This window comes from Camelina sativa, chromosome 1 (assembly GCF_000633955.1).
Source record: "Camelina sativa cultivar DH55 chromosome 1, Cs, whole genome shotgun sequence".
Lineage (NCBI taxonomy): Eukaryota > Viridiplantae > Streptophyta > Magnoliopsida > Brassicales > Brassicaceae > Camelina > Camelina sativa.
The window spans coordinates 22,368,358-22,393,458 of record NC_025685.1 but is presented as its reverse complement, the minus strand read 5'-3'; the positions used below and the strand labels follow the sequence as shown (position 1 = coordinate 22,393,458).

General features: G+C 35.3%; 6 protein-coding genes and 1 pseudogene across 8 annotated transcripts in view; 3 read left to right on the top strand and 4 right to left on the bottom strand.

The window, feature by feature from the left end:
- LOC104701650 lies at positions 18–1,409 on the bottom strand. Of its 2 annotated transcripts, XM_010417385.2 has the most exons (3): positions 1,234–1,409; positions 627–729; positions 18–230 (listed from the first exon to the last, which is right to left on the bottom strand). In XM_010417385.2, exons 1-2 carry the CDS (start codon positions 1,330–1,332, stop codon positions 646–648), a joined length of 183 nt encoding a protein of 60 aa, XP_010415687.1. In that variant the 5' UTR covers positions 1,333–1,409; the 3' UTR covers positions 18–230; positions 627–645. The 2 variants fall into 2 exon arrangements, with proteins under 2 accessions (XP_010415687.1, XP_010415681.1); XM_010417379.2 differs by lacking the exon at positions 18–230 and having other exon boundaries at positions 331–729.
- Positions 1,547–2,658, top strand: LOC104701621 (H/ACA ribonucleoprotein complex subunit 3-like protein). Its single transcript, XM_010417340.2, has 4 exons — positions 1,547–1,644; positions 1,731–1,798; positions 2,292–2,334; positions 2,416–2,658. Exons 2-4 carry the CDS (start codon positions 1,745–1,747, stop codon positions 2,511–2,513), a joined length of 195 nt encoding a protein of 64 aa, XP_010415642.1. The 5' UTR covers positions 1,547–1,644; positions 1,731–1,744; the 3' UTR covers positions 2,514–2,658.
- LOC104710853 lies at positions 2,965–4,470 on the top strand. Its single transcript, XM_010427514.1, has 6 exons — positions 2,965–3,112; positions 3,202–3,275; positions 3,474–3,554; positions 3,864–3,884; positions 4,108–4,227; positions 4,323–4,470. Exons 1-6 carry the CDS (start codon positions 2,974–2,976, stop codon positions 4,455–4,457), a joined length of 570 nt encoding a protein of 189 aa, XP_010425816.1. The 5' UTR covers positions 2,965–2,973; the 3' UTR covers positions 4,458–4,470.
- Positions 4,773–5,285, bottom strand: LOC104701611 (annotated as a pseudogene).
- LOC104701601 (mitochondrial import inner membrane translocase subunit TIM44-1-like) lies at positions 5,532–8,759 on the bottom strand. 2 transcript variants are annotated; one of them, XM_019243463.1, is made up of 14 exons: positions 8,679–8,759; positions 8,473–8,579; positions 7,878–7,961; positions 7,705–7,780; positions 7,390–7,434; positions 6,910–7,296; positions 6,757–6,825; positions 6,572–6,636; positions 6,407–6,475; positions 6,252–6,324; positions 6,062–6,166; positions 5,906–5,977; positions 5,758–5,818; positions 5,532–5,665 (listed from the first exon to the last, which is right to left on the bottom strand). In XM_019243463.1, the coding sequence occupies exons 1-14, from the start codon at positions 8,757–8,759 to the stop codon at positions 5,532–5,534; spliced, it is 1,428 nt and encodes a 475-aa protein (XP_019099008.1). The 2 variants fall into 2 exon arrangements, with proteins under 2 accessions (XP_019099008.1, XP_010415621.1); XM_010417319.1 differs by having other exon boundaries at positions 8,685–8,759.
- LOC104701593 lies at positions 9,170–9,990 on the bottom strand. Its single transcript, XM_010417310.2, has 2 exons — positions 9,771–9,990; positions 9,170–9,666 (listed from the first exon to the last, which is right to left on the bottom strand). Exons 1-2 carry the CDS (start codon positions 9,899–9,901, stop codon positions 9,339–9,341), a joined length of 459 nt encoding a protein of 152 aa, XP_010415612.1. The 5' UTR covers positions 9,902–9,990; the 3' UTR covers positions 9,170–9,338.
- The window catches only part of LOC104701584 (fasciclin-like arabinogalactan protein 6), a 1,798-nt gene continuing 1,347 nt past the window's right edge, over positions 24,651–25,101 (top strand). The window contains exon 1 of the mRNA XM_010417299.1: positions 24,651–25,081. Coding sequence (XP_010415601.1) covers positions 24,692–25,081 — 390 coding nt within the window. The 5' untranslated portion in view covers positions 24,651–24,691. The remainder of the gene's footprint in view (positions 25,082–25,101) is intronic.

Below are 25,101 nucleotides of genomic sequence, written 5' to 3'. Positions count from 1 at the left end.
TTCCTATTTCTTATTTTATTCGTTTGGTTTTAGAACTATAATTTGGTAGTCAATAACCGAACCAAGTTTACAATACTGTCTCCTATGAAATCTATACATGTATACTTTATTCAAAAGTCCCCAAAATCTTTAACACTGATTTATTATCTATAGATAAAAGCAGAAGACCATTTTAGCCCTGAGTCGTTGCAACTAAAAACTCCATGTGAGACATCATGTATTAAAAACTCCTGGACAGACAAAACACTCTAGCGCAGTCAGAAATTACAGTAGNAAAAAAAAAAAAAAAAAAAAAAAAAAAAAAAAAAAAAAAAAAAAAACAGAAGTCTATGTAGTAGAAACGGTGGTTCTCTTTTGTATATCAAGCTGAATCAAGACTAACAACGACAGTATTATCAAAAATATTCAAAACAAAAACAAAAAAAAAGAAACAACAATATAGGTGATGTACGAGACAATGAATGCTTTGATACTTCTATTTGAAATTTACTGTGGGTGTGTGTCTACAGATAGCCTATCTGAGATAGGTATATGAAACTTATCAAGCAGGCATCAACACCCATTCACAATCACCAACAAACTGAAAATGTCAAAACAGTCAACAGATGTGATAAAAAAAAAAAAACCTAGTTAATCCGCGGGAAGCTACGATTCAGATGGCCTGATCACTGGGAAAGGAGGCAATCTAAGCACAGCTTCTTCTGTCTCCATTGGATCCGATCTCAGAATCTAAGGAGAACAAACAAGCATTAAGATCCATTGAACTCCAGAATCAGTCTAATCTTAGATGTTGTTACATCATGTACACTTGAACAATTAGCACAAAATGATGTCGTAAAAGGAAAAGACCAATCTCAACATGGTGAAAAGTGATGCTCTTTGTAACTAGAATGTAGTATATTCATCCATTCATACGTTAGTTGTTAAAATCTAATGTGTGATGATCTCTTTTGCTAATTCCCTCTACAGAGGTTCACATTGAATTTCACATTCCAACTTAAACATAAGACGACGATTNCCCCCCCCCCCCGCCCCCCCAAAAAAAAAAAAGGGAGATAGATCTTATTATCAAATCATCATATATCGAAAAATCCAACACTCAGTCAAAAGTATCAAAACCCGAGAGCATTAAAAAAAAATAAGAAAGCAGTCATCTTTAGCTCAAGTAGCATCGTTAAGGACATCGAAACACACACAATGTAGGGGATCAAAAAGGAATAGAGATACACTTACTGGGTCCTGAAGAACAGGTTTGGTGTCATCTACGGCAGGTCTGAATGGAGGTTTCTGAGATTTACCAGCTTCGTTCGATCTCGCCGGAGTCTTCTTCATCGTTTCCTCTTTTTCGCCGGCGAATCGTATATCGGAAAAAATTTAACTTAATTAGGGCTCTTGAGACTCGCCGTAGCGTTTTCTTACACGTGTAACTAAAATGGCCTCTTTAATAGAAGTAGGCTCATATTGGGCTTATAAGTTTTTAATTGAAAGCCCATTTTCTTTTTGTTTTTTTTCTTTCGAGAACTTTATATAAATATACACATTGACGAGTGTCGCCGTAAAACCTCTGCTTCTGCTCCAGCAAAACCCTAATCAGCTTCTCCGTCTCCAAAAAAAAAATTCAAAAGCAAGAAACATCTCTCTGAGGTGCGATCTTTGTTTAAAGGAGGAATCTTTCTTACTTTCGTGTTTTTTGTTTTCGTCAGCTTTTTAAATTTAATTTATCTCCACAGGGATTTGAAAGACGATGTATCTTCAGTGCTATATCAACGAGAAGGGTGAGAAGGTTTACACCACTAAGGTACCTTCACTTTCTTATACTCATCTCTTCTCTTTTGTATGCTTAATTTGTGTTTTGTATTTTGTTCTTGTCAAGAATTTTAGGACTCGAATACAAATCTCTGTTTTGTTAGGGTTTAGAATTTTTTTTAATACACACTAGAAACTTTTGTTTTGTCTGCGTAATCTTAAAAATTTGCTGTTTCATTTATCTCAACCTAGGATAATAGAAGTTTTTTTTGACACATTTAGTTCAGTTTTGCTTGTCTTAAACTATTTTGATACACATGAAGCTTTTGTCATAAAATTTGCTGTTGAAAATTTGTCTTCACCTAGGCACTAGAAGTTCTTTCGGACATTGAGTTCTGATAGTATATATATAGAAGCATTTTGATAGACAACGAGCTTGGTTTCTTTTATGTTTATAGAGATTCAAAAAGAACCGCATGCTTGTTGATACTTGTTCTGTGAGTTTGGTTATTTGAGCTTACACATGATTCAAACTAATTGTGCAGAAGGAATCACCGCTAGGGCTAGCTACTGAATCTGCTCATCCAGGTGAGAGTCCTTGCATTTGAGACCATTCTGTGTTATTTTTTTACTACATTACCATTATTAAATCATTTGTGCAAATTGCAGCCCGGTTCTCCCCTGACGATAAATACTCAAAGCAGAGAGTCGCGTTGAAGAAGCGATTTGGTCTCCTACCGACCCAGAATGCTCCTGTCAAGTACTGATGAAGAGCATGTTTGTGTTGGTTTTTTATCGTTGCTTTTAATTGCTGCTATGGTTGTTGTCTCTTTAATGAAATGTTGACTTGAACCGTGTCTTTCTTTGTAATGTCTTCAAATACATAGTGAGTTAAGAGATCAGTTTCCTCCATTCCTCCTCTTTAACCTTTATTTACATTGAGAATCTGATAGTGCCCAATTTTGATTAAAACCAGTATACCGGAGTTAATTTGTTCTTTTCTTGTCAACTAAAACTTAATTAATGGCTAAAGCTAGGAACCAAAAACACAGAATCGCCATCAAAGCTCAAAGGTTTGCCCAGAGATCAGCAACACAGTAAAAAATAATAATTACACTCGAAAAATTAAGATGCGGCCCATTTGTTCAAGGCCCATTAAAAATGTGTCCCTTCCCTCGTTGGTAAAAAGAAGTTTGGTCTTTTCTTTAAAAAAAGAGTAAAAAACCAATGAAGAAGAGAACAAATACGGAACCGTCCGCCTCCGGAGCAAAGAAACGCCGGCGAGAGGAAGATGACGAAGAAGTGGGTTGTAGTCACGCTGCAGTTGAAGATGATGCAATATCCGAGGATCAGTATCTTCCTCTCGGTGAGTTTCAAAATCTTTTTTTTTTGGTAATGCGGAGAGATTGTAAACTCTACTAATTCATGAATGGTTGTTGCTCTGTTCGTAATCAGAGGATGAACTCACCTTTAGCGACACATCTGTTGCACTACGAATGATGCGAGCTCAGTTTCCTCGTATTGACCAGGTTCGATTCCATATCACTAAAATATCGTTATTGAAAGTCGCCGCATTCACTTGAATTGGACATTCTCTTACTCTGAAACCATATGAAGATTAGTTAAAAGTGTCCCCTTTTTTTTCTTGTATTTTTTTTTTTTTTTTTGTCAATCTCTTTGTACATTGATGGTGATTCTCATTCCTGCCTCTGCTCATCTGTTTTCAGGCTTCGGTTCCACCCTTCATTTTACAGTCGCAGTTATACAGTAGTGTCAATGATAGAACCCAAGTCGATAGAGAGTTAGAGGTATGCTCTTTCTACTCTAACGTATCATTTTGTAATTATAAAGGTTTGAAAAATGAAACCTTTATTAAAATGACATGTGCATTGAACAATTGAAATTATAACCTCTGTATGTAAGGTGTGTCCTTGTAAGTTTAGAACCATTACCATTTGCGTTTGTATCCTAGTTTTTCATCTTTGTGGTTTAATTGGGTGAACTAATTTGCTATTGACCGTATCTTTGCCTGTCCAATGTTCGTATCATCAAATTTCCCATCTCTGTTGGGTTTGCTAGAGTTCTTTGGATTGATCACTTTTTGAACTTTGGTGCAGTGTTTACGAAGGGAGAAAGTTGTTCGTGTTTTTGGATGACTATCTTAACCAGGTTGGTATTTTGCTGCATATCATTAGGCTCATGTGTAGTTTACATTAGCTTTAGCCTTTAGTTAATTGGTACGGTCTCATGAATAGTTTTGATTTCTTACTATTGGTTATTCCAGATTGATGTTGTAGAGAGTGGATGGTCTTTCCAACTTTTAGCTAATCCTTTATCATTTTCTTGTAATCCATATGTTAGGTAGATCGAATAGTGAAGAGGATGGAAGAGAAGAAACAAAGTAATCTTGAAATTGTCAAGTGGTTCAAAGGCCATGTCCTTGATTCAAAACTTGAACCTAGTATTGGACATCATGAGCTAGTAAGTCAATTTTATTTATTTTACGCTTACTAACCTGTTTTTGTCTGCGTAGATAGATGCCCAAAGTTTTCAGTTTTCACACGCTATCATTGCAGTTTTCACTGTTGTCATTGGGCGGAAAGGTGAAGGATGCACACATCACTATCTTAATTAACGCAGGTCTTCTCGTAAGTAAAGATTTATACTCCTACTTATATCTGCTCCTCCATGTATCTCTTACCCTCTTTTAACTATAAATACCAATTTATCTTNTGAAAACTGTTCAGACAACTTCTGGCCTGATTGTTCGGATTCCAAAGGACTAAAATGGGCAATCTCAGAATCAGGTGACACTTTTCACAAATACTTATACATCCATTACGTATTGGTTTAGCTTTTTACCATTGTTAAAGGAATGTATAGGATTCATAAGAATAATAATTACAGACTCGAGCTAAAAGCCAAAGATAATAATTTTGTACAGAACAGTTGGAGTTGGTCTATTTATTATACACAGAAGTATTACTACTTATCAAGTCTTGATACACTGTGTTTGATGATTGATACTACAAGTTGCGTGAAGCGAGAATCTCTGCTTTCACTCTAGTGATGAACTCTTCAGCTCTTTCGTCTATTCCCTTCTCTGGAAACAATTCTTCCTTTGGCTTCCACTGCTTTGCTGGAATCCAACTGGATACTGCCATAGGTTCTCTGAAGAGCTTATCAACGTATACAACAGCTTTGCGTTTCTTCTTGAACAAACAACCTTGAACGGTAGAAATGTTTGTCCGAAGTTGCAGCTCTGTGCTTGGTTTTGGATCTCCGAAGTTTGTGGAAGTTGGCAGTGAAGCTCTTCCAAGCTCTTTTGGCGGGGAGAAGCCTAATTCTCAGGCAAGACATGACTTGGGATAGTTGAGAATGAGAGGGAGAGTGAAGAAGAGAGATGAGAGATTAGCTCAAAAACTTGGTGGATAAAGGCAAAGGTGGATAAGTAGAGATAGGATTATATAGAAAGTTTGTGTTTAGCTTAGCTCGGACGCAAGACAAGACAAAAGCAGCCAACAAAATATTCCACTTCTTTGCTTAATCTCTACGCTGCTTCCTTAACCTAATATCCATTATAATATTTTTTTATTTTGTCTTTAAGATTATGTTGTTTAGCGAATTCTAGATCTTGATGATCTAGAATTTCTAGGTCTGCAAATATGGTTTTCAGTATAAGAAGTTGGATTATTAAAAATCTACTGAGAGGGTGAACAAGTGTTTGAGTATATATAATGATACTTTGCTTCTATTAGGTTAATGAATTATTTTTAACTGTAAAGTTAAATGAGAGCTTGGACACCATTTCTCTGCATCTCTCTGAGCCTCCAAATGGGATAAATAGCATCTTCCCCCAACTCCGCTGCCTCCACTTGTTGCATTGCCCAATCGTGGTACACCGTGTGTATGGTGTCCTAAATCCAACAACAAATTCTTAAAATGACTGTGGCATTGGTCATATGCTTTGCGGTTGATTTATGATTTTTGATTCACAGTTTCTTTTTCCCTGGCCTCCTTCTATGATTTCTCCATTCTTGTCGCGAGCGCAGTAGATTTCTTGCGTTTGGAACTGACATCAAAGACAATAATTTAGTCCATCATATCCAATTCTTAGCTCAAAGGATGATGAGCTCAGAAGAAAATGAAGATCATTTACCCTGACTAGTATTACGGGGGAAGTTCCCATCATCTTTGTCTCTTGAATTGCAACGTCAGATATGTACAGCAGCTGATCAAAATGAGGCAACTTACTTAGATGACTTCATGAGAACAAATATCCCCTAGGGTGAAGCAAGAACAAAGAAACCCTTACCTTGTTATCGAAAAAGACACCATGACTTTGGTAAGTTGTGAGCTCTGCTTTGCACCTTTCAATCACTTCCTTGCTGCAATACTTCTTCAAGGTGTCAACATCTCCCTGCAAAGAGATTGAAACTAATTACAAAGAAACAACATAAACGAGGATGGCACGAGATGATCTATTTTAAAACCCGAGATTTCACCTCACTATATGCTTTCAAGACAGGTCTGATGGCTTCCTCAACCTCTGCAGCAAAGTCTGTCAAGGAGAACGATCTACACATGAAAGAGAGATAAGAATTATTATTACCAGAGGCACATCTTCAAACCAATAATAATCAGCCACTATATAACTTACGGATCTCGCCCGTGTATCTCTTTGTAAGTTGATGCAGAATCTGTTTCATGCAAGAACGTGTCATGCATGCTGCCAAAACAAAACAATAATTAATGCACATATAAGGGAGCAAGAGTATGTTGTCAAATTTTGGGAAGATAGTAAGGGAGCAATGAGAGAGTATACTCTTGAATCTTGTGAACAATCGGATTATCACTAGTTTCCCATATTTCCCTCACATCTTCTGCAATCTGCACACAGACCAAATGCATTGCCAATTTACAATATAACAAAGCAGTATCAACAAAGAGAGTGATGCAAGATTAGACAATTGAACAAAACGAGTAATAAAGACAAGTTGTTTTCATTACCTCTTGGCTCTTGTTTACAACAGGCACACTCATCCCGCTTATACGTTTAAATACAGGATGACTTTGCATCTAAAACCAAATTTGAGGAAAACATTCAACAAGGGCCATTAAACACCTGGAATAATTTGGACAACCACAAAGAGGACCACTCACCTTTTCTCTAAAGGATTCCCATTTTGTTTGCCACTTGAACTGTTTTGTTGGCCTAACCACCATCTCGGTTCTTGTACTTCTCTCACCTGTGAATGGCGGGGGAGGTGTATATTCCAGGAACTTCCTTCTAGATGTGTTTCCACGCAGTTCATCCTTTACAATGTCAAGTACCTTCTTTACTACGTCAAATGGTTTGGCTTCCTTCAGCTTGTAAAACGCCTCGGATACTTTTGGCGAAGAGATACTTGACTTGAATTTTTCATAAAATGTATGTAGTTCATCCGTAGAACCTGATTGCTGCTGTTTTTCTCCTCCAGAGGTTCCTGTGCCTGATGAACTTGCTGACTCTGCATTCTCGACCTTTCCGAGCTTGAATGACTCCTTCACCTGACCATTAAAAATACACAACCTAGTTAACAAAAACAAAAAAAAATGCCACACTGAAAGGACAACAATACAAGAGCAGGATTCCAGCAAGACCTCTTCTGTGGCCGCTGAAAACTTGTCTTTCACACTTGAAGAGACCTGCAGTACCGTCAAAGCTGTTTTGTAAGGGACGACTGTTAGCCTTATACAATGTACATTTTTGGCTATTCATATATACATATAATAAGTGAGTTATCATGTGCTTATTTAGGATCCAAACTAGCAAAAGACGAAACAACCCATCTTAGAAACTTTTTGCATCTTTAGCACAATATCAGCTTCCAAACATTCTCCAACCAGGGTGGAGGAAAAAAAACACAGACATGGTACCAATTCAAGGCCCGTGTACCAGAAGGTCCAGAACCATACCTTTTTAGCCGCAGCTTCAGTCTCAGTCCACACACCATCAACTTTATTGTACAGCTGCTCAGTCGTTTGTTTTGTTCTGCATTAGCCATATCTTTCATAAGTTCCTTTAACACACAATGTATATATATTATTATCTCCCAAGTAAAGATCAATTACAAATGTGTTTAACTTACCTAACTTTCAGGTCCTCTTTTACACCTTTCAACTCTTCAGCTCTTTCCTTCAACTCCTTCACTGTTCTTTTAAATTCAGGATTGCTGCAACCACATGAAAAATCAACAATGTTTAACCTAAATGAAATTGAACTAAAGAAATATCATCCAATAATAGAAAGATCATATGTTCTTTCACTTATTATGGATATTCGTATGCCTCACGTTACATAACAAATCACAATATACCTCTCAGCTTCCCCTCTAATATTCTTGGAGAACTCGCTTAGCACGCTGAACCTGCGATGACTCGCATATCCAATAGCGGGAAGATACTCTGATCTTGCGTTTGCTCTCTAAAAGCAAAAATAACAAAGTCACCACCAAATCAATCAAAAACCATTTAGTGCGATTTTGATCAGAAACATTACAAACAAAAGATACAAAGTATTCACCAGAACTCGTTGCTGCATCAGTTGCCGTANAAAAATCAACAATGTTTAACCAAAAAGAAATTGAACTAAAGAAACATCATCCAATAATAGAAAGATTATATGTTCTTTCACTTATTATAGATATTCGTATGCCTCACGTTACATAACAAATCACAATATACCTCTCAGCTTCCCCTCTAATATTCTTGGAGAACTCGCTTAGCACGCTGAACCTGCGATGACTCGCATATCCAATAGCGGGAAGATACTCTGATCTTGCGTTTGCTCTCTAAAAGCAAAAACACAAAGTCACCACCAAATCAATCAAAAACCATTTAGTGCGATTTTGATCAGAAACATTACAAACAAAAGATACAAAGTATCTCACCAGAACTCGTTGCTGCATCAGTTGCCGTAAAAAAGGCTGCTTTGTGATCAGTAAATCTCGAATTAGCTTTCTAGTCGCCATTAGAAACAAACCCACTCCAAGCAAAAACCCTATACCAAGCGCCTCTCGAGAAAGAATCACAGAGGTTGGATTTGGGACTAATGATATACATCAACATATCTCTGTTAGACTGCTTACAAGAAAAAAGGAAAATTTCAAAAATATTTACTTGAGCAACAAACCAAGAAGACTTAAGGCTTGTAGAGAGATACATAGGGAGGTTTCCATCTTAGATACTTGTTCGGAAACACGGATATGTATATCTTATATCTGGTTAATAATTAAATGAGAGTTGAATAGAGAGTATATAAGAATAGCCGTTTCCAAACACTACTAAAACAACGCTCGTCTCTGTTTATTAGGTCCATTGGGCTTTTGTAAGAAGCTTAAATTCAATTTGATTTTGATTCAGTTTGGTTGGTTCAGTCCGGTTAAGCTGCAAACATAAGTTGAACCATCATCAATCATTACATAGAGAAAGCTAATAATATTGTTGCCGTTGTTTTGAGTCAGAAATCAGAATCAACCTTAGACACGACAAGAAGCTTAGATTCGAATCTAAAGAAGACAAAAGTACAACTAGATCCTCATTGTCTTTTTTTAGTCACAAGCCACGTTAGCGGCGGCGAAGTGTTGGGCTTGCCGGCGAGCCACCGGCTCCGAAACCATGGCTTGAATGAGCATGGTCTTCACTTCCCATGGCGCATAAGAGAAACTTTTTCTAGCGTAAGAGTTGACAAGAGCTGCGATCCCCTGTTTCAGCAGCGCACCGTACGCGTTACCTTCTTCGTCATTCCTAGCCGTTGATTCTAACAGCGTCAGATCAGATCTCCACCGTTCTTTCGCAACCATCACTCCGAACATTTTTTCGACCGTTGATCTCTCAGGTACCATCCTCGGCCATGCTTCCCTCTCGCTGCTCCAATACCTGAAACCAAACTCGAAAACAACAACACCATCGAGTTAGATCTGACTCAGCTATTAATATAATTATAAATATAAAAAAAGTCAAAATTCAAAAAGTTGGATTACTGTGGCGTGCATCGTCCTCTGTGTCTGGTGTAGAGGAAACCAGGCCTCGTCGCCGATGAATCTCCGGCGAAGAAGCAGAGGACCAAGAAGGTGACCAGAACGAGTCGACTCAGAGAACAGTGAGAGTCCATTAATTAATCAGTCCTTCCTTCGTCTTCGGTCTTCGTTAAATCGCCATCAGAGAATCTGAGTTTGCTTGAGTTATGTTCTCTCCTACTCAGTTTGTCTATTTGTTAACCTCGGAAACAGAGATACACTTTTGACGCATTTACCCTTATAATTCAAATTATTTTTGTTAAAGTGGATAAAGTGACTATTTTATTAAAGGGATATAAGCGTCATTGTATAGACGCACATGAGTTTGTCTGAATGTATTTTTCAATTGTTTTTGCACATCGTAGTCAGTCCTCACGTGACAATTCAAGCTCCGCACCAAGATCCCAACGTTTTCAATTCTGTAGAACGGTGATTTGTTTACGGGACTTTTCCAGATTGTTTGATTTTTTATTATCAGAATTCAGAACTACTCGCGTTTATTGATCGAGTCCAGTCCAAGTCCAATCTAGTATTCAAAAATTACCACTTTCTTTTTTGTTCCCAACCAAATATTTTTGGATATGACCCCTCACGTTGCCCGGTCAATGCCAGACTATATCTTCGAAGATTCATATATACACACCTAGCTAGCCACTCAATTTTAAGAACTTTTAAAAAACGTAACGATATTCATGAACCATGACCAGCTACCAATTTTTAAGTTTTTCTTTTATTGTTGTAAATTTGTAATGTAAGACTCTACTAACCGTCGTCTTGTTATAACTCTGTCAATCATCTGGAGAAGGTATACTACTATAGCTTTGCCCAAAGATTGTTTGTCAAAATTAGCTTATCTAAAGTCAAACAATTAAATATTGTTGATAAAAAGTGGTCAATTAAAATAACGGCAAAAAACGACTAAAATAGTAGTAAACTCTACCAAATTTATTGTAAATTTTGAGAAAGGCTCTACCCGAATAAAACAATAAACCATAATGAAAATGATGAAAATGATTGTTTATTGGACCAAATTCATTTGTACCAATAATTTTGAATATTTACAACCATAAGAACTTTTAGATATTATATTTCAAAAACTTAACTAAATGGGCTGAAAAATACATACTTTATAATGTATACAAGAATAGTATCACTTGACTAGTGTTAAAAGTAATAAGGCAAGAAAATAATTTTCAGTGTATAATATATCCTTAAGAAAATTAATTAAAGAATTGTATTATTTTTCATCTTTGACCAGGAAATAAGATATTTAACATATATATTTGTGTTCTTAATTATATATATGTATATGTTTGATCAAATATATATATATATATATATAATAATTAGTCTTAGTAAAGAGAAACTCATTAGAAAAAAGTTTGGGAGAATATTATTAATTAAAATGGCTATCATTACAAAAACTTTAGTCGCATTTTGTTTTAGTGTACTCTTCATTATATCTTTTGGTCATTGTCTTCTTTCAACTCCTGTTGGAAGTTCAAGTAATTGTTTATTATTATTTATAGCTTCACTTTTTGTAATTATGAAAGTGATGATGATTTCACTATTTGTAAATTGGGTTATTAATAATTAATTATTGTTAATCATGCATATGTAGGTTATGGAATAGAGCAGAGGAAAATGACATGCTTCGAGGATACTGGGTGTTATAAAAAATACTTAGCAGGCTGCGATCATTATTGTAAAGAAATCAGATTTAGTTACGGCATTTGTATTGGACTCAAATGTTGTTGTGTTGAAATTACACCTACTCCTAGCTAACTAGTATGGCTCTCTACAATATAAGATGATAAATGTAATCAAATGTATTGGTATGATCCGCTTAATAAATAAATCAATAATTTTAAATATACAGAAGATCTAGAGCTGTGTACTTAAATCAATAATTTTGATGGAAGCATATGAATATCGATTCCTATACGGAAAAAGTTGCAGACTGATTAATTAATTCTGTGTTTTTTTGGAAATGGGCAGTCTGAATCGCAAACTCATACATCATCCAAGTCTGGCCCATGGAGGAAGGCAAAACCATACTCCCTATTCTCTAAACACAATTAATTGTTTGCAGAGATTCAAAACTGCTTTCTTCTTACATAGTTTCCCCTTTTACTTCTGCAGATGTTGTCGTCAAAAGACATAAACTTCGTAGGAGTATTGAAGTGTTATGACTCAGATTTAGCATCAAGAAATGCTTAAGTGTGGAGAATACTCTTGGTGTATGAGAGGGTTCGATACAAGCTCTAACTCACACATGTGAGGATCACGTGTGAGTGGCACAGATAGAGGTTGTTGCAAACAGCTGAGGGTAGATTCGTCCTTCTTGTTACTCTATCGTTTATCTTCTTCTTAGCTCGATCAGAAAGTTTGTTAGATCAGATTAAGGAGAGATTAGAGAGAGAGAGTAATTGGTTACAGAAGAGAGAGAAGAGAGAGCTTTGTAATCGGAATTGAACATTGTTCTAGTGGATTACCGGAGAAGTTCTCTCCGGCGAGACGTAGCGTTTCCACCTTGGAAACGTGTACTCGTTAAATCGCGTGTCGTCTCTTCTCTTGTTCGTTTAAGTTTTCTCAAGTCTCATCTTCTTATACAGTTTTGATTCGTGTTCATATTGGTCAAGTTTGATCGGGTTTTACAACAACTGGTATCAGAGCCACAATTTTGGCAAGGTTTAATCGAATCGGAGATGTATGGGGTTCCGATCGCGATGTTCGATAGTTCGGGGGATTTCTCTTTGTGGAAGACAAGTATCCGAACTCATCTGAGTGTGATCGGGTTGAAGGATGTGTTGATCGAGAAGGTTCCGCCTCCGCCACTCACGGAGGAAGAAGAACAAGATCCAGAAAAGAAAAAGAAACGTGAGGCGGATGATGCAGCGATATTGGAGCGGTGTGACAAAGCGAAGAATGTAATCTTCTTGAATGTTGCGGATAAGGTTTTGCGGAACATTGAGCTCTGTGAAACTGCAGCGGAAGCATGGTCAACCTTGGACAAGATGTTCATGCCGACTTCTCTCCCGCATCGCGTGTATTCACAGTTAAATTTCTACACGTTTAAGATGCAAGATAACAAGAAGATCGATGACAACATTGATGACTTCTTGAAGATAGTTGCGGATCTCAATCATCTGCAGATCAAAGTTTTTGACGAGGTACAGACGATAATCTTGCTGAATTTTTTACCTGCTAGGTTTGATAGTCTTGTTGAGACTTTGAAGTACAGTACTGGTAGAGAAAAGTTAAGACTGGATGATGTTATGGTCGCTGCTCGAGATAAAGAAAGGGAGGTGGCTCAGAACAATAAGTCAGTTTCAGAAGGACATTTTGCAAGAGGAAGGTTTGAGGAAAAATATAATGGTCAGAATAACAAAGGTAAAGGAAGGTCCCGATCTAAGTCAAAGGATGGTAAAAGAGTATGTTGGATCTGTGGTAAGGAAGGCCACTTTAAGAAACAATGTTTCAGTGGATTGAAAAGAATAAGGGTAAGACTCAAGGTTCTGAGAAGGGAGAAGCTGGTTTAGCGAAGTCTAAAGGTGAAACTGATTCTGCCATGGTCTTAATAGCGGTAGATGAGAGTCTTGTGACATCAGGAGGTAAAGCTGATGAATGGGTTCTGGACACTGGCTGCTCGTTTCATATGTCTCTGGGGCGAGATTGGTTTTATGATTTTAAGGAGGTTCATTCCGGATATGTGAAAATGGGGAATGATACCTTGTCACAGGTTAAAGGGATTGGTAGTGTGAAGATCAAAGACTCAGATGGTGCTTTTGTGCTTTTAACAGATGTGAGATATATGCCATCGATGTCCAGGAATCTGATATCTCTGGGAACATTGGAGGATAAGGGGTGTTGGTTCAAATCCAAAGATGGTATACTGAAGGTTAACAAAGGGTGTTCTACTATCCTAAAGGGACATAAGAGATATACTCTTTATATTTTGCAAGGAGATACAGAAATTGCTGAGTTTCATTCTTCAGAGTTATCGAAAGATGAGACAGACTTATGGCATAGTCGTCTCGGTCGTATGAGTCAGAGAGGAATCGAGGTTCTAGTGAAGAAAGGATGTCTGAAGAGAGATGTCATCAGAGATTTAAAGTTTCATGAAAATTGTGTGTTTGGGAAGAACCATAGGGTAAGTTTCTCACCGGCTCAGCATGTTACGAAGGAAAAATTGGGGTATGTTCATTCAGACTTATGGGGGTCTCCACACAATCCGGTATCTTTAGGGAGCTGTCAGTATTTCATATCGTTTATTGATGATTTCTCTAGAAAGACATGGATTTATTTTCTGAAAAGGAAAGATGAAGCTTTTGAGAGGTTTGTGGATTGGAAGAAGATGGTGGAGACTCAATCGGAGAAGAAGGTTAAGAAGCTGAGAACCAACAATGGTTTAGAGTACTGTAAGCAGTACTTTGATAGATTTTGTAAAGATGAGGGTATTGTAAGACACAAGACTTGTGTTTATACTCCTCAACAAAATGGAGTTGCAGAGAGGATGAATCGTACCATAATGGACAAGGTGAGAAGTATGCTTAGTGAGAGTGGCATGGAGAAGAAATTCTGGGCAGAAGCAGCTTCAACTGCAGTATATCTGATTAATAGATCACCCTCTACAGCTATTGAGTGTGATATTCCAGAAGAAAGGTGGACATCAAGGTTACCAGTTTTGAGTTCACTTAGGAAATTCGGTTGTTTAGTCTATGTACATGCAGATCAAGGCAAACTAAATCCTAGAGCGAAGAAGGGTTATTTTACGAGTTATCCTGAAGGTGTGAAGGGTTACAAGGTTTGGATTTCGGAAGAAGGAAGGTGCATTATCAGTCGAAATGTAATTTTCAGAGAGGAAGTGATGCACAAAGATGCTAAAGACAGTTCTCAGTTTAAGATACGTGAAGTTGATTTGGAGAACCTGGGTATAGATTCTGGTATTCTTGGTCGAGGTGGAGTTGATCAGGTAACATCAGAAGTTGGTGAGACTTCAACAGGTAATCGAGGTGATATTGACGTACAGTCTCCAGGGACAAATCAGAGAACAAAGCAAGAGAGTGAAGAAGACTCTGATGGAGAAGATTTAAGTGATTATCAGTTGGTCAGAGATAGAGGGAAAATAGCTATTAAAGCTAATAAGAGGTATAGTGAGTCCAATATGGTGGGTTTTGCTTATTACACTGAAGATGGAGGAAATTCAGAACCAGGATCCTATAAGGAAACATTTTTAGATCCTGACTAGGATAAATGGGATGAAGCTATGAAGGAGGAAATGGTTTCTATGAAAAAGAACAATACCTGGGATCTTGGAGATAAACCGGAGAATGCTAAAGTGGTTGGTTGTAGATGGGTTTACACTCGAAAACCTGGTATCCCTGGTGTTGAGGCTCCGAGGTTTAAAGCTCACTTAGTTGCAAAAGGTTATACCCAGAAGGAAGGTATTGATTACTCGGAGATCTTTGCACCAATGGTTAAACATGTATCAATTCGATATTTGTTATCAAAGGTGGTATAATTTGATATGGAGCTACAACAGATGGATGTGAAGACAGCTTTCCTACATGGTTACTTGGATGAAGACATTGTGATGGCTCAACCTGAAGGTTTTGAGGATAAGAATCATCCTAATCGGGTATGTTTTCTCAAAAGATCTTTGTATGGTCTTAAACAGTCTCCTAGGCAGTGGAATCTGAGATTTGATGAATTCATGAAGGGAATAGGTTATAGCAGAAGTGCCTATGATAGCTGTGTTTATTGGAAAAAACTTGGGAATGGATTATATGTATATCTATTATTATACGTAGATGACATGTTGATTGCATCAGTGAGCAAATCTCATGTTCAAGAGTTAAAGAAGATGCTGAGTCAGGAGTTTGAAATGAAAGACTTGGGAGATGCTAAGAAAATCTTGGGTATGGAGATTACACGAGATCAGGTAGCAGGAACATTGGTGTTGTCTCAGGAAGGTTATGTGAAAAAGTGTTGAAAATTTTTCATATGGATCAAGCTAAGTCGGTAGCCACACCGATGGGAGCTCATTTCAAGTTAAGAGCTGCCACTGATGAAGAATATGAAGAACAGTCTGGTAGGATGAAGGTGATTCCTTATGCTAATACTGTTGGTAGTATTATGTACGCAATGATAGGTACTCGGCCGGACCTAGCGTATCCTGTTGGGGTTATTAGCAGGTACATGGGTAAACCTCTTAATAGTCACTGGGAGGCGGCTAAGTGGGTCTTGAGGTACATTAAAGGATCGGAGAAAAGAAGTTTGTGTTACAGGAAACAAGTTGATTTTGTGTTGCGAGGGTATTGTGACTCAGATCATGATGGTGATAGTGGTTCTAGGAGATCTACTACTGGGTATGTTTTTAAAGTAGGAGGGAACATTATTAGTTGGAAGTCAAGGCTGCAGAAAGTGGTATCTCTCTCATCGACAAAGGCTGAGTATATGGGTTTAACAGAGGCGGTGAAAGAGGCTCTCTGGCTTAGAGGATTAGCAGCAGAGGTTGGCTTCTCTCAAGTTTCTGTAGAGGTACAATTTGATTCTCAAAGTGCGATCTCTTTGGCAAAGAACTCTGTTCATCATGAGAAAACCAAGCATATAGATATCCGATTGCATTTTATTAGAGATATTGTTGCTGAAGGTAAGGTGAAGTTGGTTAAAATTGCTAGTGAATGCAATCCAGCTGATATCTTCACTTAGGTACTTCCTATGGATAAGTTGGATGGATCACTGGAGATGCTCCGGGTTACGAGTTGTTAATTATCAAGGTTTCTCTGAGTGGTTAAACTCAGGGTGGAGCGGTTGAGCTCGGAGATTGAGTGGTTGAACTCAAGGTGGAGCAATTAAGCTTGTAGACTGGGTGGTGAAACTCAGGGTTCAGAGTGGTGAAGCTCAGGTTCCGGAGAGGGGTAATCCAAGACTAGATGGAGCAGCAGTTAAGCGGTAGAATCAAAGTCAAGGTGGAGAATTGAAGTGTTATGACTCAGATTTAGCATCAAGAAATGCTTAAGTGTGGAGAATACTCTTGGTGTATGAGAGGGTTCGATACAAGCTCTAACTCACACATGTGAGGATCACGTGTGAGTGGCACGGATAGAGGTTATTGCAAACAGCTTAGGGTAGATTCGTCCTTCTTATTACTCTATCGTTTATCTTCTTCTTAGCTCGATCAGAAAGTTTGTTAGATCAGATTAAGGAGAGATTAGAGAGAGAGAGAGAGTAATCGGTTACAGAAGAGAGAGAAGAGAGAGCTTTGTAATCAGAATTGAACATTGTTCTAGTGGATTACCAGAGAAGTTCTCTCCGGCGAGACGTAGCGTTTCCACCTTGGTAACGTGAACTTGTTAAATCGCGTGTCGTCTCTTCTCTTGTTCGTTTAAGTTTTCTCAAGTCTAATCTTCTTATACAGTTTTGATTCGTGTTCATATTGGTCAAGTTTGATCGGGTTTTACAACAGGTATACATACAAGAACTTTGAGTTTGTTAATGATTACCAAGTTCCTGGTCATGGAATGGGTACAATACTTATACTTTGATCAATGGTTCTTGTATTTGATTTCAATTTTGTTTGAATGTTACTAAATGCTTTAATGTCTTTTTGTAGCAGAGATAAAGAAGAAGAAAAGGTCGACGCGACCAATGGTCAAGTCACTCTTTGGTACACAACAATCTCTTTTGTTGGTTCAACATTTGGCTATTTCCAAATCTTGAATATATGTGTGTGCATCAATTGGCTGTGTGTGTTTTGAGCTGTTCCCATAGATAATGGACCATCGTAGACCTCAGATTCATTAGAAACAACGTCGAGACCACCTTGTGATCGACCTCCTCCTGCTCCGGTTGTTCATGGAAGCTTTCTGAAACTTCTACCACCATAATAGGAAGTGAGGCCAAAACAAGAAAAAAAAGCTTGCTAAAAGTCAAGGTTGCGGATGAGTTATGTCCCAATGTTTTAGTCGGTAGCTAATATACAAACCGACCACCCCTGTTATCTTTGGACAAGACACAGTTCGATTCCTAATTTGACATGAAAAATAGATGTATTAATATATAATCTTGTTTACAACTGTGCTAGCTAATAATAAAATTCGTGTTGAAGATAAAACTAAAGATACCTATTTTGTATATCCTACTTGAAAGCACATTTCCATTCCTATATAGGGAATATATGTTTCAGTTACTACAATAAAACCTCTATAAATTAAACCAAAATATTTTATTAATATATAGTGATATAAATTTATCTATAAATTAATAATATTTATATTATAGTGTAAATTAATAATTATTTACTTATAGATATATGTTTAATAGTTTAAAATTTAAAATTTTTGAATTAAGACAATGTTAGCAAAATAATATTAGACTTTCAGATTTTGTAAATTTTATGTATTGGATGGATAATAGCTCATCCCACTAATCATCACTCATGTCTATGGACCCATTGGGATAATAGCTCATTCCAGTTCTATTATGAGTCAATTTCCTGAAAGTTGTGTATTGCTTTTTACACGTATTAAACTTGCTCCTAAATTTTTTCCAATTATGCTTCTCACCAAATGCATCATAGAACTTGGATGTAATCGTTTGTTTCTCAGCTTCATTCACTATGTGGTTTCTTATATTGCCTTTTAGATTCTCTTCAAGTCGAAGTTCAAGATAAAAACGGCTTTGTTCATCACTCCATATTAGATTCTAAACCACAAATCAATCACAAATTACAAACCCATCACAAGATACATAAGGCAAAGGCTAAACATAGATAGAGTATAAACACATAAAGCAATCACAAATCAGAAACAAATCACAAACCCATCACAAGATACATAAGGCAAAGGCTAAACATAGTAGAGTATAAACACATAAAGCAATCACAAATCACAAAGACCATACTAACTACAACTGAAGACACATAAATCGGATCACAAATCACAAACATAAGTTGCAGAGAAGTAGAAGAGGATACTTACATCACTGCCTGGTACAGATGTCATTGTTTACTCTTTGATTGCACAATCTGCATTTGAAATAAGTAAAGTCACAAATCTCATCGTTTCATAAATCTCATCGGTTCATAAATCTCTTAAGAACACAAGCTAAATTCATCGTTTCATAAACACCCAAATGAAAAAAATCATAGATAACACATCTCTTAGGAATCAAAGCTAAACCTCATCGTTTCATAAACACCCAAGAGCAAAATCAGAGAATCGGAAAAAATCATAGATAGCAAAACTGATAAGAACAAGAGCTATATCTTACGAGTTCTGTGAGCTTGGAGAATCGGAACCAGAGCTTCTTCTATGGTGGATAATGAAACCAGAGCTGAGAGCTTTAATGGAGTCGAGCTTTTGTGGTTGGAGAACGAAACAGAGAGCTTAATCGAGTTTGGAAAATTTAGGGTTTGTAAATTTGAGAATTAAAATTAGGGGTATTATCGTCATTTATAATTTCTGGATGAGATTACTGTAGCCAAACTCTCAAAAATATCTCATCCAGAAATTCAAATTTTTTTGGATAAGTTTTTAAAATGGATCCAGATACCGCATCTGGTTTATTTCTCAAGTATCACTAAACAAACAATAATCTGTATCTGCATCCAGATACTGCATCCAACACACCAAACGAACAACACCTTTGTAATATATAGAAGACATTATTAACAATAAATTACAAATACAATAGAAAAATTCACTTATACACATAACATACATAAATTCAAATTTATGAATAATAATATCAATTGTAGTATTTTAATAGTCAATCAAATAACCAAAAATGTAAATGATGGATATCTAAAAACTTAAAAAAATAGCTATTTTTGTGACATGTTACCGAATATTTTATATCATTACAGTTTGAAAATACAACTTAACAATTGTTTTATATATATGAGCTTTCAGGAAAACATACATTATTATATCAGCATATATATATATATATATAAGAAAAACATACATCATTATATCAGCATATATATATATATGTAAATTTACATGATTATTAATTTATGATATTATTTAGACCATATTTTACATGTGGATTTCAAAAAAAATATTATTTTATCGAATTTTGTTATTTTTTACACTGGTATGATATGAAACTAGCAAAATTTATTAATTTATAGAGTAATAATTTATACAGGTTTTAGTGTATAACACTAATAATTAATTTTAATTTCTCACCATTTAAAGTGATGCACAATTAACACACTTTCGCGTTAGCGTTACATTTAAAAATTTTGAACAGCATTTTGGTCAATTAATTGCTTCTGAAACTGCTATTTGCGGTTGTTTTGTTCATAGGTTTTTTGTTACCTCAAATATCAGATTAAATCATTACAAATTAGTCTTACTGAACGAGTAAACCATAATTAGATTTTTTATCCGAGAGTGATTGTGAAACATGAAATCAAGCACTACAAAAAACAAAACCAAAAGAAAGGAAAATGCATCTCCAAACAAAATGTGTAATCAGATGATTTGAATATAGCAGAGCTCACCTTGTTCAGGAGGCTAGTTTTTACTGACATATACTTGGCCTCATAGGCATTCAATGATTTCCAATCCTTTTCAATTTCCTTCGTCTCCTTTGAAGATACTACTTTCTATTGTTCATTCATAAATTCATCATCAATAGTTAGGGCCATATTTTCGATTGCACCAGGAATGAACGATCACTCAAACCAATCCATCCTGAAAGAGTTAGACTCCCAAATCATATTAGCAAGTTGACAAAAATAAGTTAGGGTTTATCTAAATCAGAAATAACCAACTATATACAGTAAAACTTCTACAAATTAATAATATTGGGACCAAAGTATTTTATTAATTTATAGTGATATAAATTTATCTATAAATTAATAATTATTATTTTATAAATTAATAATAATTATTTTTTTATTAATTTATAGATATATTTTTAACAGTTTAAATTTTAAAAATTTTGAATTAAGACAATTTTAGCAAAATAATATTAGACTATCAGATTTTGTAAATTTTATGGTTGAAATTGAATTTGTAATATATAGAAAACATTATTAACAATAAATTACAAATACAATAGACAACTTCACTTATACACATAACATACAGAAATTTAAATTTATAAATAATAATATCAATTGTTGTATTTTAATAGTCAATCAAACAACCAAAAATGTAAATGATGGATATCTAAAAACTTAAAAAATTAGCTATTTTGTGACATGTTACAGAATATTTTATATCATTACAGTTTGAAAATCCCGAGAGATGTATATCCGCCCTACCGGGGTTACTATTTGAGCTAGACGCAAAAGCTACTCACTATTTGAGTCCAAGTCCAATCTGGTATTCAAAAATTACCATTTTTTTCCCAACCAAATGTCATGTAGAGCAGTTTTGGATATGACCCTCACGTTGCCCCGTCAATGCCAGACTATATTTTTGACGGATAATTCATCTCAAAACTCCCTATAAAATTTTTACAAGTCTCCTATCTCCCTCTCTATTCTCCATACCCCTTTCTCATTTAATGAAATATGTTAAGACTAAAATATCCTTCCTTCCTTTCTCAATTTTTATTTTATTTTTTATTTTTATTTTTAAAACAAAAATAAAAAAAAAATAAAAAAAAATCATTACCGATATCTTCTCTTCCTCAGTCGTCGTCGTTCTTCACCGGAGCTCTCCACCGCCGGCGATTTTTCATCGGAACTCTCCATTACCACCGTTTCTTCACCTTTTTCGAGTTGTTATCAAGCTTTCCTTCAAAATACAAGTGTGTTCTTCAACATAAGAATAATTTTTTTTGATGAATAGGGTTAGGTTTTGAATTTTGGAAATTTAGATTGGTTTTTGCTTGAGATGCTTAGCAAATTGGGTGTTTTACCATGGGTTATGGGTCGATTGAGCTATTTAGTTGATAAGAAATGAATTTTACTGTTGAATCGTAGTGAATTGTAGAGATTAGAACGTCAAACTATTCAATTTTCAGTTATCCCGACTGGGTAAAATTGGTAAAACTGGTAATATAGTAAATGTAGTATAACTAGTAAAACTGGTAATACTGATTAATGTAGTACAACTAGTAAAACTAGTAGTATTACTAATTGAGTTTTTTAGAATTTTTTTGGCAGGATAAAATGAGAGAGAACGTCAGCATATATTTTAAGCGTGAATGTCATGTATATAATATAATGCTCAAGACACATGTGACGAATATAACTTTGTTGATGTTAAAAGCAAGGATATAAAAGAAGCTTGAGTTTGTTGAAAGTCACGTCAAATTGTAGTTGAGCAACATTCAAAGGATGATGAAATTGCACCTAACACTATTGTTTGATTCATGTTTGATCTTTTGGTTTGTACTACACTTTCTTGGTTATGTCTCAACTATTGTAAAACTTATTTTAAAATTTAGTAATGTTTGATTTTTCCTTTCTCTTGATGTGTATATTTGCTCTGTCATAACAGAGTAAAACAATTATGTCATAACAGAGTAAAACATCTATAACAAAGATAAAACTGATAAAACTGGTAAAACTGAATTGAAAATCCATAAAATGATTTTATAGATAACATAATAATGTGTGTACTAGTAAACGTCACAAGTAATTTTAAAATGTTTACAAAGAATGAAATTTTAAAAAATATATGAACTTTGGGTTGTTATGTAAGAACTTAAACAAGTGTTTCCTTATACTTTTAAGGTCACTTTGTAAATAATAATCAAGTTAGAATGACAAAGTTATACCATTGTAGGTTTTAAACATATGAATGCATAAAAAACTCATAATTATATGTGAATAGACTTTAATCAACTGTAAAACTAAAAAATATAATTTTAAGAGTGGGTAAAACTAATTAAATGAAAAAACCCCAAAAGTAAAACTATTTGCAATTTTGGTACAACTATTATACTTGGTATAACTATGTGTGAACACTAAGTGTGAACACACATATTGCATACGTGGCAATACAATTCAGATTTTTTTTCAACTGCACGTGTGGTTTTATTTTTTTTGTCTCTACAACAAATAGTTAATTACAAATAAAATACGACAAGTTTTATCTAGTTTTATCAGCATTACAAAAACATACTAGTTATACCTATATATACTAGTATTACTTAAAACCCAGAAATTCATAAATAAGATGCAGAACAAACAAATCATGAATCTCTTCTTAACCAAAACAAATGAGTTTTATATAGTTTTACTTGTTCAATCAAATCCAACTACTTATTCATGGAGTCGATGGAGTCGCTCACGGTTGGCTTGTACTTCTTCCCAAGTTGGTTTATCGCCGCCATCATTCCGGATTTTCTTATTATTGTTGTCGTTCATCTCCACTGTTTCTTCTTCCTTAATGTGTTACAGAGATCACTCGTCATTGATTTGTTCATCATCGTTGAGTCGTTCATCACCGTTGTTTCTTCTTCCTGTATTAGTTACAGAGGTCGCTTGCAGTTGAGTTGTTCATCGTCGCCGTTGTTTCTACATATCACTGTTGAGTTGTTCGTCGTTGTTGAGTCGTTCACTGTGAATGCTGCTGAAACTATTTCATCTCTACACTATTGAATGATCCAAATTCTCTAATTTACCGGATAGTTTTACATACTAGTATTACATAGAAAATCTTACTAGTTTTATCTAGTTCTACTAATATTTCAAAATTACACTAGTTTCACCTAGTTATATCCATAAATTCAAATACAAACATAAACCCAAAAATCACAATTTTCGTTCATCGTTGAGTCATTCTCTGTGAATGCTGCTGAAACCATTTCATCTTACTAGTTTTATCTAGTTGTACTTATATATTAAAATCACACTAGTTTTACTTAGTTATACTAGTTTTACTTAGTTATACTAGTTATACTCTGAAATTCAAATACGAACATGAACCCAGAATTCACAAATTATAATCCCAAAGTTTGTATTTTAGATCTATCTTCATTATCAATTGAACACCATAACAGAATACCTAGTTTCTCAAGTTTTACAAAATCGTTTTTCAGATTGCAGTTTTTATTTCAAATTTTTTTCAGTTTTTAGGGATTTGATCTAGTTTTGAAAGAGAAAGAATGGAGCCATCGTTTCTTCTTTCTGGGTTGGTTCCAGAGATCATCCCCTCGCCGTTGTTGTTCATCGCCGTCACGAAAAAAATGAAAAGAGTTAGAAAAGGAAGAAAATGATGAAATTAAAAAATTTGTTTAGTTTATTTTTATATTTTTGTTTTAGTTTTAAATATATTTTTTATATATTTTAGATTAAATTCAATAGATCTTGGGTGGGTGGATTAAACCCAGGTTTTTAATGTAATTATTTTATTTTTTCTAGGGTAACATAATAAAATACCAGTTTTTAGAATTAAAAATAATTAAAAAAAATCTTTTTAAAGAAGAGTTTTGAGATTGTCAGAAATCTTTTAGGGACTTCGGAGACGAAAACTCATTTTTGACAATCCATATATACACACCTAGCCACTCAAAAAATAATTAAGAAATTTTTAAAACGTAACGATATTCATGAACCATGACCGACTACCATTTTTAAGTTTTTCTTTCATTGTTGTAAATTTGTAATGTAACTGGCAAACCATGAAGCTTTGTAAATATAAATAGAACTATTTTTGTCAACGTTAGTGTTTTGCATTTCCTAATAATAATAAACATTATCATATAATTGTTGATCAAGTTAATTGTAATAAAAAAATAACAATGAATCAAGTACTTACTTTCGCAAGTCACACACACATATACAGACATGTTACCTTAAACGCCCATAAACTCTTTCTATATATACCTCACAAGACTTAAATCTAGCACACGCACTGAAACACACAAATAGAGAAAGACAAGAAAACAACATAAGTATATACAAAGCCATGTCCTCATCTATATACTCCTATGTTGTCCTCTTCTTTTTATTTTCCATCGTCCCATACATCCAAAGCCAACCTATTGCTCCAGCTCCGACTACTGAAACAAGTCCCATCAATCTCACAGCGATTCTTGAAAGTGGTCACCAGTTTACTACATTCATGCGACTCCTCAACACAACTCAAGTCGGATTTCAGGTAAGCGTTCAACTCAATAGCTCTGATCAAGGGATGACTATATTTGCTCCAACAGATAACGCATTCAACAACCTTAAACCCGGAACCCTAAACGGACTCACATACCAACAACAAATCCAGCTAATGCTCTACCATATCATTCCAAAATACTACTCTCTAAGTGATCTTCTCTTAGCAAGTAATCCCGTTAGAACTCAGGCTACGGGACAAGAAGGAGG